Below are 12,118 nucleotides of genomic sequence, written 5' to 3'. Positions count from 1 at the left end.
AGAAAGTTGGGGAGCTCTCACCCTTCTCTCTTTTCCAACCCAGTGGAGGAAGGTACGATGCAGCTCCTGAGGCCAGCATCTCCCTTTGGGATCTGGGCGTACTCGGGAGCCCACTCTTCTGCAGCCACTTGTGGGTACAGGCATCGCCGTGGTGCTCCAGCCTCTGAGCTCTCAGGGCAGCGTGAGGATGGCTCAGTCTAGCAAGAGAGAAGCAGCATTGTCAGGCGGATGTTTCTTCTTATAGTCAGCATTTTTTTCCAAGTGCTTTTTGAGGAAACTTTGGGCTTGGCAAGGGCCAGTGTGTGTGGAAAGTATTAAAATCTGCAGCTGTTTCAAAAAGGAAAGACCCGCATTAGAAATATATATAGCATTTTAAAAGCAAGTTTAGTGCCCTGGAAGGGATTTCTAAAACAATGTAAACCCTTTGGATCAGTAAGAGTATTTATTTTGTGCTCTGTAGTAGCCTGGCAGTGGATGTGTAACGCTGCGTTTGTGAATTAATTGATGCTCACTGGTTGACCCAACTGCTACAAACCTGGGTTGTATGGAGACCTCAAGTATGTTAAAGCTGTGTAATTTTCCTGGCATCGAGATACAGAATAACCTGTCTTACAAGATAGCCAGACCATTTGTTTCCTGCATTTTAACTGTGTGTTTATCGCGTCGGGCTTTCTCAGCAAGAAGTGGGTTCCTGGAGGCTGTTTCCTGGGGAGAGAAGTGGGTTTCTCATGGTACCACACAGCACCATTTGCTGTTCCAAGGCAATACCTTCAGTCAGTAACATGGGGCTGAACCCTCAGCTCTGACTTCCCTGCTCTCTGTCTTTCTGAGCTACAGCCTTTGAGATTATTTGAAGGTAGCTGTTGGTATTCAGAATCTGTCCTCAGCAAAGGAATCAAACGTATTTGACGAAGTAGAATGAAGTGCATGTGGATTAAATACATACCCCTATGTATGCATAGTATGTGAGTGAGCATATGGGACTGTGTATGCTGGTATGTCAACCTAGTTATAAAGCAGTAAAAAAAAAAAAAAAAAGCAGTGTGCGTAGACAGTTTTGGCACTCCAGCCCTGGGAAATGGCAGCCAGCCAGAGCGTACTGAGGCAGAGCCAAGACTATCTGAAGAATACCAAATGCTGGAGTTGGATATAGCTCCCTCTTTGCTCTAGTTTCCTTCTTCATCCTGTGTGCCTGCAGCTTGTCAGCTCTGTGCCAGGTAGAGGCAGATAATTTCACAAAGCAGAATTGGAGACGAGGGCAGATATGCTGTGGCGTGAGCGTGCTTGTGATCAAATATCAATTAAATGAAAGGCAACTGAAATCTGACCTCAGTGAGTTTAACTGTTACGTTCCCTGAGTCTTTGTTAGACTTTGAGATGCTTGTACAGTCATAAGTTATTTATTGGTTTTGATATTGTGATAGCACCAGAGACAAGGATGAAACCCCACCCCAGCGTGGGTTATGCATTGTGATGGTTTAATCTTGATAAGTTCCGCTTCCTTATGTGAATGAAATTGTTAAGCACTTCCAGCAGAGGGCACTAAGATTACTGATCTCAAATTGCAGTCTTTTTTGCATGGATATATACTGGGAGAGCATGAAAGATGCCTGAAAGTAAAATGTGTGCTTCACCCCTCCCCTCTCCTTGTTTTGTAGACTATCATAAAAGAGGGGATGCTGATGAAACAGACCAGCTCCTTCCAGCGCTGGAAGAGACGATATTTTAAGCTGCGAGGACGAACTCTCTACTATGCAAAAACTGCTAAGGTAAGGTCTTGAAAATATTATACCATTCCAAGGGAAGAAGAAAGTCAGTGTTGGACCCTTGGAGGCAGATGGGTGTCTATGAGAAGGCAGCCCTCAGTTCAGAAAGGATCACGTGATCCGAAAGCACCCATCTTCAGGTTTTGCAGCTGCTAGAAGTTCCCCGTGTTTTGCCTCACGCTTTGAAATCCTGTTTTATTTTTTATTTTTTTAAGAAAAGCATCATGTGGACCTGTGATACTGATTTTCCACCTTTTTTTTTTCAATCCCTTGGTGTGTTTTATTAGCTAATAGTCACTGAATGAATAGAAGCTGAAATAGAAGTGAGAAAATATGAATGAAAAGAAGAAATGGAGGGGAACTTATCACACAACCATAAGGCAGCCATGCATCTGGTTTAGTACGTTGATAGTTCACTAGATATCAGTCTGGCTCCTTTCACAAGAACTAAGCCCATTGGTTTTTTGTTACTTTTTTTTTTTAAGTAGTTCCCTAATGAAAGTCAAGTCATTGGATTTGCTGACTGAATTCAGGCAAATGTGAGCACCTCTGCTTGGAACTAGACTTCATGTTGCTGGTGCTGGGCCTTTCCTTCAGGTCACAAAAGGCTCTGATGGAGTGTTTTAGGCAGACATACAGGCATGTCCCTTTGAATCAATTGAAGAATCATAGAATGGTTTGTGTTGGAGGGGATCTTTAAGATCATCTAATTTCAACCTCCCTGCCATGGGCAGGGACACCTCCCACCAGACCACGTTGCCCAAGGCCTCATCTAACCTGGTCTTGAACACCTCCAGGGATGGGGCATCCACAGCTTCTCTGGGCAACCTGTGCCAGTGCCTCACCACCCTCAGAGTAAATAGTTTCTTCTTAATATCTAACCTAAACCTACCCGTTTTAGTTTAAGGCCATTACTCCTTGTCTTATCGCTACGCCCCCTATCAGAGTCCCTCCCCAGCTCTCCTGTAGCCCCCTTCAGGCGCTGGCAGGCCGCTGTGAGGTCTCCCGCGAGCCTTCTCTTCTCCAGGCTGAACAACCCCAAGTCCCTCAGCCTGTCTTTGTAGGAGAGGTGCTCCAGCCCCTTGATCATCTTCGTGGCCCTCCTCTGGCCATTTAATAGTTCCTTACCCTTCTTGTGCTGGGGGCCCCAGAGCTGAGCTCAGCACAGCAGGTGGGGTCTCACAGGAGCAGAGCAGAGGGGGAGAATCACCTCCCTCGCCCTGCTGCTTTTGGTGCAGCCCTGGCTATGGGTGGCTTTTTGGGCTGCAAGCGCATATTGCTGGCTCATGTCAATCTTATCATCCGCCAACCCCCTCATGTCCATCTCCTCAGGGCTGCTCTCAATCCACTAATTGTCCAGCCTGTATTTATGTTTAGGGTTGCCCTGGCCCAGATGCAGGACCTTTCATTTGGCCTTGTTGAACCTCATGAGGTTCGCACAGGCCCACCCCTCAGGCCTGTCCAGGTCCCTCTGGATGGCATCCGTTTCCTCCGGTGTGTCAACCACACCATGCAGCTTGGTGGTGTCGGCAAACTTGCTGAGGGTGCACTCAATCCCACTGTCCATGTCACCAACAGAGATGTTAAACAGCGCTGGTCCCAGTACTGACCCCTGGACACTGAGCCGTTGACCACAACCCTTTGAGTGCAACCATCCAGCCAGTTCCTTACGCACCGAGTGGTTCATCCCTCAAATCCATGTCTCTCCAATTTAGAGACAAGGATGTCATGGGGGACAGCGTCAAATGCTTTGCACATGTACAACTGATGTAGATGACATCAGTTGCTCTTCCCCTGTGCACCAATGCTGTAACCCCACTGTAGAAGGCCACCAGATTTGTCAGGCACAATCTGCCTTTAGTGAAGCCATGTTGGCCGTCAGCAATCGCCTCCTTATTTTCCACGGGCCTTAGCAGAGTTTCCAGGAGGATCTGCTCCATGATCTTGCCAGGTACAGAAGTGAGACCGACTGGCCTGTAGTTCCCCAGGTCTTCCTTTTTTCCCTTTTTAAAAATGGGGGTTATGTTTCCCCTCTTCCTGTCAGTGGGAAGTGGATCTGCTGTGTATACATCGGATTCACTGATTCATTGGGGGTTTGAATTTTTTCTTTCCAGTCCATTATTTTTGATGAGGTGGATCTGACAGATGCCAGTGTGGCAGAATCCAGCACTAAGAATGTCAACAACAGCTTCACGGTAAGATTAAAGATTTTTGCATTATTTTCCTTTCTTCTTGCGTCTTTCACCCACATCTCTTCTCTTTTGCGTAGGTCAAAAACATACGAACAACCTTCACAGCCTCTTTTACTTACACAAAAACTCATAATCTTTTTTTCCTTACAGCAACCATAACTCATCTCCATGCACATGGGAAATACTTCAGTTTACTATGTATGGTGCTAAAATCTTGCTTTCAGGGAAGCTCTTACCTATAAGCTAGGAGGATTTGATAGAATCCATTTACACAGCAAGACAAAAAAATTTATTATGCTGAGGGAGTTGGGGGTGATGGTGATGTTTATGCTGGAGGTCTTGCTAAAGGAATTTAGTTTTCCCTTCAGGCCTGAAAATATGTAAACTTCTTTCTCTGACTTTATTTGTATGTGGATGTATGTGTGTTTATATACGCACACTATATATAGTGGCAAAGCAAAAGGAGGAACAGAAAGAAGCCACGCAGAGATAACTGTGAAATTGGTTTAGGATACTTGTTAGATGTGAAAAATATGCCAAATATGTGCAATTTGGAAAGGTGGTGGTGTCGCTGCTCCGTTTTCCCTGACCTTAGCAACTGGGAGAAAAGACACAGTCATTTCTGGGGTGCAGGTGCTACCTGAGCTCCATTTTGCGGGAATGCCTGGTGTGCAGGACAGGAATTGCAGCCTGGTTCCTCTTGGCCCAGCCTGGTGCCAGCGCTCCTGCTATGCATGAGAAAAGCCAGCAACAGCGGCTGTTCAGGGCAAGTGCGAAGCAGCAGTGTGATGAGCTTTGGGGCTGGCTGACTGCAGTAGCCTCCAGGCAGCCTCCTGAGGGCTTGAGAGGGAAGAGGGAGTGGAGAAAGGAAACAGTGTTTGTCTAAGGCAAGGTGAAGGCGGGAGCAATCCAGGTGGAGGAAGGAAGCTGATCCTGCAGGTGGTGACCTGCAGGTGGTGACCAGGGCTGAGCAGTATGGCTTGCTGTGCGATGGTAGCGACCCACTGCTTTAAACAGACACGTCTAGCAAAGGTTATTTCCATTACATAGCTGTAACTTTTCGCTTTGAAGTACCTGGGTAAAGCAGCTGCCACACCATCCCTATGCCCATATTAACCCCAACACTTTCTGCAAGTTTGAAAACACTTTCTACATCATTAGTTGGCAATTTGGAGGCCCATCTGCATCTGACACTAAATATTGATAACAGGTATCAGTGTGTGTGCACAGAGAGAAGGATTTTGTGGTGATTTCTATAGGAAATACATTTTCAAGATTATGGAGCTATTTTCCTGTTAATAATACCCTTTTTCTAGGATCTTGCATTAGTTTTTCCATATGTAAAATAAGGGTGATTTTTCAGGTTAAGAACTTTTTCTGATTTGTTTATTGTTGCAGTTGGGAGAGAGCTAATCTCTGTCAAAGACACTGGATGTAGGCACGGGAGGAAACACTGTTTGCTCTCTCAAATTGTTTCCAAGTCCAGCAGTGAGGAGTTACTTCCATGACTACACTATCAGGCTCCTCCAGTCCCTGCCTTCTCTTCCGTAAGGGGTGAAAGGGTATAGGGTTATTTTGACGCTCGAGCAGCAGAGATAGTTTGCACTGTCTCCAGCTGATTGCTGTATCACGGGTGCCCAGGTAAACTACAGGAAAAACATCCCTCCTCTCTTAATTTCTGTCTACTCCATCTGTCATTGCTTATAGAGGGGTTTGACTGTGGTTTACCATGAGCTATAAAAATACTATGAAAATCAAAAGGTTGGCTAGTGTTGCTGCTCTTGGTCTGCCACATCACTGTGTCAGTGCTTTGGATTCCTTGCAGCCTTGCAATTTTCTCTCGGTTTTCTTTGAGAGCACTCTGCTTCCCCTCTGAATCTTCCCACCTCAGTTTCTTTCTAAAATTCAGAGTTCTTTGATTCATTTTTTCCTGATTCAAATCAGCGGTATTCAGTACTGTGTTTTTGTCCTAAACTGGAAACGTCAAACATACGGTGTTGTAAAACAGTTATCTTGGAGTTGCACATGCTCTGATTTTCTTTCTGTTTCTTTTTCTTCAAGGGAGACCGGTAGTTTTGGATTTAGGAAAGACTGATTTTTTTCTGAGGAAACTCATCCACTTTTCAGGCATTTATACTGCTTCAGGCAGAGGTTCTGCAGGGCTGGAGATACTTAGTTCATAAAGTGGTATAAACTCACACTTGGTATTGTCTGCTTCTTCTATGTTTGTTGTCCAGGTTACCTAATCTTTGCACTAAGATCATTTGCATTATGCAGACACTCTGAGTCTCCAAGCTGGGCTTCTTGGTGGAATCTCATCACTGTGACTTGTTCTCTTTTCAGTCTTCATGACTTTCATTGGTCAGTTCTTGATTTTACTTTAAATAGAGAAATACAACTGAAGGCATTAGAGAGTTGATCAGCTCTGAGAGTTGCATGAATGACACTCCTTAGGTACTAACAAAAGAGGCAGAAAACAAAAACACTGGATAAAGCACTTAGGAGCGATAGAAAAATAAGGTTAAAAAACAAAGATGACAGTAAACCTTTTACATAGTACATAAATCTGACAGCTAATTTGTTTGCTAGAGCAGGCAGGAGAGACAGAGAAGTGATATTAAGATGAAGACCTCTTCCTTTAAAAAGAAGAGAATGTAATATGGGTTCCACTATTGTTTACTTAGTCAGTCTTTCAGCGAATGTATTCTGTTTGCACTGTCAGAACAGTTTTCAGGACTGCTACCCAAAGTTAATGGATGCATGACCATAAAATGGTCTGGGAGCATGCGACTAGGGGCGTCTCTGAGCTTAAGACGTTGTGCAGCTGTGTCCCCTGAGAGGTGTAAGGAAAAGCTTTATGTTTAGCTATTGTTCCTTTAGGTCAAGCACAGTGGCTGCGGAGTTATTTCGCAGGAAGCCTCTAGGAACAAATCACATAGCAACCCCACAACCGGGGGATTGTAGATGTAATATTTGCCAGTTCTGTCACATCTCTGCCCTTCTATCTGCCCATCTGTCTACAAGGTAAATTCTTTTTAGATGTCTGAGCTGAAAGTGACTGGTTCTTCGCATGTATTATCCCCTAGTACTTGGAGTACAGATCTCCCACCAGTGGATTTTGCTTCAGCTGCTATCTCACACAGTGCCTCAGAGAAGATCTGCTGTGGTACAAACCCAAGGATAACCACGTTATGCACTCTTAAGCTTTGTGGTGGCACCACAGCGGTCTTCCTGGTGAATTTTTTAGTGAATAGTCACTTCTAGCTAGTTTACATGGTGTACCAGATGTAGTTTTCTCTTCTCTCCACAGCACGTGGTTGGAAAGGTTACATTCTGTAGACACAAAAGGATGATTGCCATTGCAGGTATAAGAATCAGTGTAGTGAAGTATTTTGCAATGCTAAAACTACCTAGTAGTTTATCTAAACCTCCAGGCACCATTTTGTCATACTGAGAACAGAACAGAACTCTCTGTTCTTTGTTATAACAGCATTAAAAAACTTTTCACTTTCTTTGGGAATCTTCAGTAATGCCCAGATCCAGCATGGTTGGGAGTTCTCCGTTCCCTTGACTCTGGACAGAAAGCAGAGCTTCTATCATTTGTGCCCTTAGTTTGGTGGGACATGCTTACTTAAAATTTCTGCCTTGTTCCTATGGATTTCACCTTGTTTGAGAATGGTGTGTGAAAGTTGGACCGTTCTAGACCCAAATAGATGACATAGCACCCTTGTGTTGGGACAGGAGATTAGTCCTTTGGTCTATTAAGAATAATCACCAGCATCTCTCTTTGTTGCAAAGATTTTAGCTAAATCACCACTGCCTGAACATTTCTTGCTTTTCAGTAAAATATTATTATTTTTGGAGCAGACTTCCAGATCTTTTTGGTATCTCTGCAGAAGTGCTGGCAGGCCTTATACAGCTTTATCACTTCACCAGGGTATGGAGAGAGCTTCACGTGTTCTTGCCTGTTGTTTGCCACTGAGGTAACTGCTTTACCTGTGTCATGGACAGGAGCTATCTGGCATCCCCGTTCCCCATTATGAAGCCCTTAAGATTTGGGTGGTACAAATTGCTTTATTGCCTGTTACTCAGGCAGGCATTTTGCCAGCACAGCTAGCCCCTCAAGAGTCTTTGAAAGGACATTGCATCATCTCCTTAGGCACATTTTTGTAAATTTCTATGCGGTGAACAAATTCTTACTTCTCAGCTTGGTGTGCTAGCTGAAGATCTGCTCTTTTCTATAAGGTTCCAAAGGAATCAATCCTGCTGCTTTCAGTAGGACAGGCCCAACTGATGGAGCGAGTCCTTATCAGTTCATTGACCCTTCCCTGGCTTGTGCAGGATTTATGTGAAGCTGAAGGGGAAACATCTAATACGTGTATTATTTAATAATAATGAACAATACCTGTCGTAAACAGGAGGGGGCCTAGGAAGGCCATCAGATCTTTTCAGGTACATATGTTCTGTTTCAGTATGATTTTCATATGTTGTTTTTGTGAATGTTTTCCAGTTATTGACAGCAATTGGTGGTGTGGACTTTTACCCTCATTCACGTAACTTTTTACATTCAACAACATTTCAACATTCATTTCCCATCCCATTACTGAGAGCTCTGAGATCCCGTCAGAAAGCTTCTGTCTGTGGAGAGGGATGTGGGTAGTTTGATTTCTTCTTTCTGGTGCTTTAGTGGAAGTTAAGTTTGGACACAGCATGCTGTTAAGCACCAGGAGCCATGGTGTTGGTCCCTCCTCCATAGTTAAAGGCTCCTCACTGGAAGAGGTGGAGCTTGAACTCCTGTGCTCCTGTAAACCCTTTTCTATTGGGAAGTACCTCTCAGCTCAGCCACAGACAGGAAACAGCATATTATTACAGTCAGTGCCTGCCTCTCCACTTCACTGCTGCCAGAAGGAAACTTATCCCAGCTCCTCCTTAAGCAGACAGCTAATCAGCTTGTGGCAAGTGGAACATAGCTCAGAAAGACTGGCCACAGAGGGGACTAATCCTATTAATCGCGTGTCAAGCAACCTATTTAGTCTTTCTTTCTAGGGGAGTAGGCTGCTCTGGACACTAGTTTAGAGGAAGATTGAACGTTAAAGGTAAGAGCAGGAGTCTTAAGTTTTCTGGACTGAGCGTTGAGAAAAATAGCACCTGTGCCAGCCTAACAGATCATCGGGAGCTCAGATTCTTTTGAATAAGTGTGCTGCAAGCTCTTACTGTTCAGGTGATCTCTCCTGTATGGATTTATGTAGATAAGTTCTTCAGAACGGGGGTAAAGGTAAATGTGCCTGCAGTGCTGTTGGAAATGCTGCACCCATCAGTTAAGAAATACTGTTTATTAACTGATGATTCACCCTAACCTGTGTCACAGGAGAGAGGAAGTGTTGAGATTAGGGTAATACCTCTCCATCAGAGCACTTGCATGACTGGAGGCAACAATGGTTGTGGCAGGTTGAGGAACAGAGAATTGCTGGTGCTCCTGAATGAGGGCATGCTGTCATCCCTGAGAAGCAACGTGGATCTCACTCTCCAGCCATATGGAAGCCTGAGGTGTGCTACAATTTTTATTATTACTAATTTGTTACTCAGAACTGAGTTTATTCAGCAGCAAAGATGCCAGTTTCTGTCTTGTGAAGTTTTATGTGACTGTCTGATCTCCTTCAGACTGTGTTTTTGCTGTATTGTCCCAGGACTTGTTGCTGCTGTGGCAAAATAGCATGAATCTTCATTTTGGGGTAATTAACCTGTCCTAAAAACTCAGGGCAAAGTGCTTGAGCTTTAACAAAAGATAAAAGTGCTGAAGGTGCTTCCTGATGAGGAGAGTATGTTGTTGTCTGCAAATTCATTTCACAATGAAGTGAAAGTGCCTTTGCCTCTTCTGTGGTTTTGTGTCAAATTAAATTATTTGTGTTAGTGTTTTTAATATGAAGAGTTTGTTGTTGACAGAGTGAACAGAGCTGCTGAAGCTGCGTGTCAGACAAAGTCTGCTGCTCGTGTTCAGTTCAGGACCTGTGTGCCTGTAAAGCACAGAACTCAAAGCAGAGGAACTTGAAACAAGACGAACTAGAAACAGGAGGAACCTGGATCAGAGGTTACTTGTGCTGGGTTGAAATATAAGCCTCAGGAAAGGGCATGTGACTTGCTTTTTACGGGGGAAAGAATATAAGACCTTTTGTTACAAGCTGTTTGCAGAAAGTCAGGCTTGGACTCTTCCAGCTTGGGCTCGCAGGAGTCAGGGAAAAGAGTGTGGTTTGACACTTGCACAGGTTCCTCGTCTGCCCCATGTGGCCTCAGCCCTTTGAAAAAGATGGACATTAAAACTATGCTGCAGAGAGTAACCGGGCTTCCTAGTGAGGGAGGGCATCTTCCTCTGCTTCCTCAGCATGGGGCTGAGAGACCTACAGGGAAGACGTCAGCTCTCAGAAGTGGGCAAAAAGACTTATTAATTTTGGGACAGACATAGTTACGTAGGGGAATCACCGAGTGTCCTGGGGGAGATGGTTCCTCACCCCACTTCTTCGTACACAGTCTTGGATTGCCTTGTTAAGGTTTGGAGAAGGGGAAGGTTAGAAAAGGAGGTCTCACGATCAGGATGGTTCTTCCCCCCTCCTTTTTAAGCTGTCTTCTCTAAATTGGAAAAAATTACAGTGCACGTTGGAAAGTCAGGCTTTGCTGGGGGTTGTTGTCTCTTCCACACCCATGTGTGTACACGTTCAGAAATCGTACACTCTGCTAGTGCACTTACTCTGTTTATATTGGCAGCTGTCAGAATTTCCTTTATAAGCAACTGAAAATATGACTAAAGCCATGAATTGCCATGTCTAGAGTCTCTCTGCTTCTTTTCCCCCCTCCCTTCATTAAGTGCAGTTCAGTCCCCATTTCCTGTCAGAACCACTGCAATTTCAAAATACTTTGCTATTTTAGTAGTTTGTAATCCAGACTTCAGTACTTTTTTTTTTTCAGCTTGAGAAAAAGCCCTTCGGTAAACAGACCCTTCTGAGTCACTGTTAGTCAGTGAAAATAGTCATTTAAAATCCTTTCATGTCAAGTATTTTTGAGACTCTTAATCCAGTCTCCTGCAGGAACTGGTCAGTAGTCTGCTCACACCACAGAAGGAAAAAATCTGGAGAAAAGCACATCTAAGTGAGGACAAACGCGAAAGAGTTAGAGAGCCTGGAAGAAGTTGCCCTGGGTGGGGAGACCTGGTGATTATTGCTGCATGTTACAGAATGACTCAAAAACATGCTAGGAGATTTCTTAAAAAAGATGAAGCTACTGTAAGAGAAAGAGGTCAGACTGCGATTTATGAACGTTTTTGTGAGACAGGATAGAGAGCTGGAAAGTGAAAGGGACTGTTTGTGAAGAGCTTTTTTTTCCCTAGAGGAAAGTTTACTGCTTTGAAATTAGTGTCTGTTATTGCCCGTGTGCCTGAACAATGGGAGCTTTTGTTTGATATCTGTTTGCTCTTTGTAACCTTCGTGCTGTGTTTGGTGCTTTATCCACCTTCCTGAACAAGTCTGCAGATTCCAGTGCCTTCTCCCCCTTCCAGGTGAGGACACAAAGGCAGAAAAACCTGCGGTAAACAAGAGGTTGTTTGAGAACAAGATGGGTTTGTTTTTACATAGGAGCTGCTCTAGAAGAAAGACTCTTTGTTATGTGCATCCTTACTCTGGCTGTTTTTATGGACAAGGAGAGGTTTGCTAATAATAATCACAGCAATGAGGTCTCTCTGCAGTTGTCATGCTTGTGATGGTTTCACTGCTGTACACAAAACAAGACTGGTCGTTGCAGGGTACCCAGTGCAGAAAGCTGTCGGCTTCCTCAGGCTGTTGAAAGCTGTTCCTCTCCTTTTGTGCTAGCTACCTGCCTCTTCTCAATGCAGCTGAGGATAGGGCTCTGTGAGGAGCTGCTACTAACAACAAGCTGTCAGTAACCCGTAGGCAAGGTCTTTTATTGCTCAGTCTTGTGATTTATTAGCTGCTAGACTTGATGTGCATGAGACCACTGAGACAGCAGCCCTAGCCCTGGTGAACATTGACCTACCCCTCTGTTCTTCATGGTTTTGCTTCTGTTTGGATGAATAGGAAGGTTTCTCTGAAATATCCTTTACATTCCCAAATGTGCTGCTCTTTCTGAACAGCGTGGTTGTGCTTGGGAACTCTT

General features: G+C 44.4%; 1 protein-coding gene across 10 annotated transcripts in view; it reads left to right on the top strand.

Annotated features, from left to right (window-relative positions):
* Positions 1-12,118, top strand: part of DGKD (diacylglycerol kinase delta) — a 69,616-nt gene that overhangs the window by 17,952 nt on the left and 39,546 nt on the right. For 7 of the 10 annotated variants that reach the window (XM_083849383.1, XM_083849386.1, XM_083849387.1 and 4 more), the window contains exons 2-3: positions 1,659-1,769; positions 3,881-3,961. In XM_083849383.1, coding sequence (XP_083705509.1) covers positions 1,659-1,769; positions 3,881-3,961 — 192 coding nt within the window. The other 3 variants (XM_083849390.1, XM_083849381.1, XM_083849388.1) reach the window with 3 other exon arrangements.

The sequence above is a fragment of the Anser anser genome, assembly GCF_964211835.1.
Source record: "Anser anser genome assembly, chromosome: 9".
NCBI lineage: Eukaryota > Metazoa > Chordata > Aves > Anseriformes > Anatidae > Anser > Anser anser.
The sequence above is the reverse complement of the archived record's forward strand: the minus strand, read 5'-3'. Positions and strand labels throughout refer to the sequence as shown.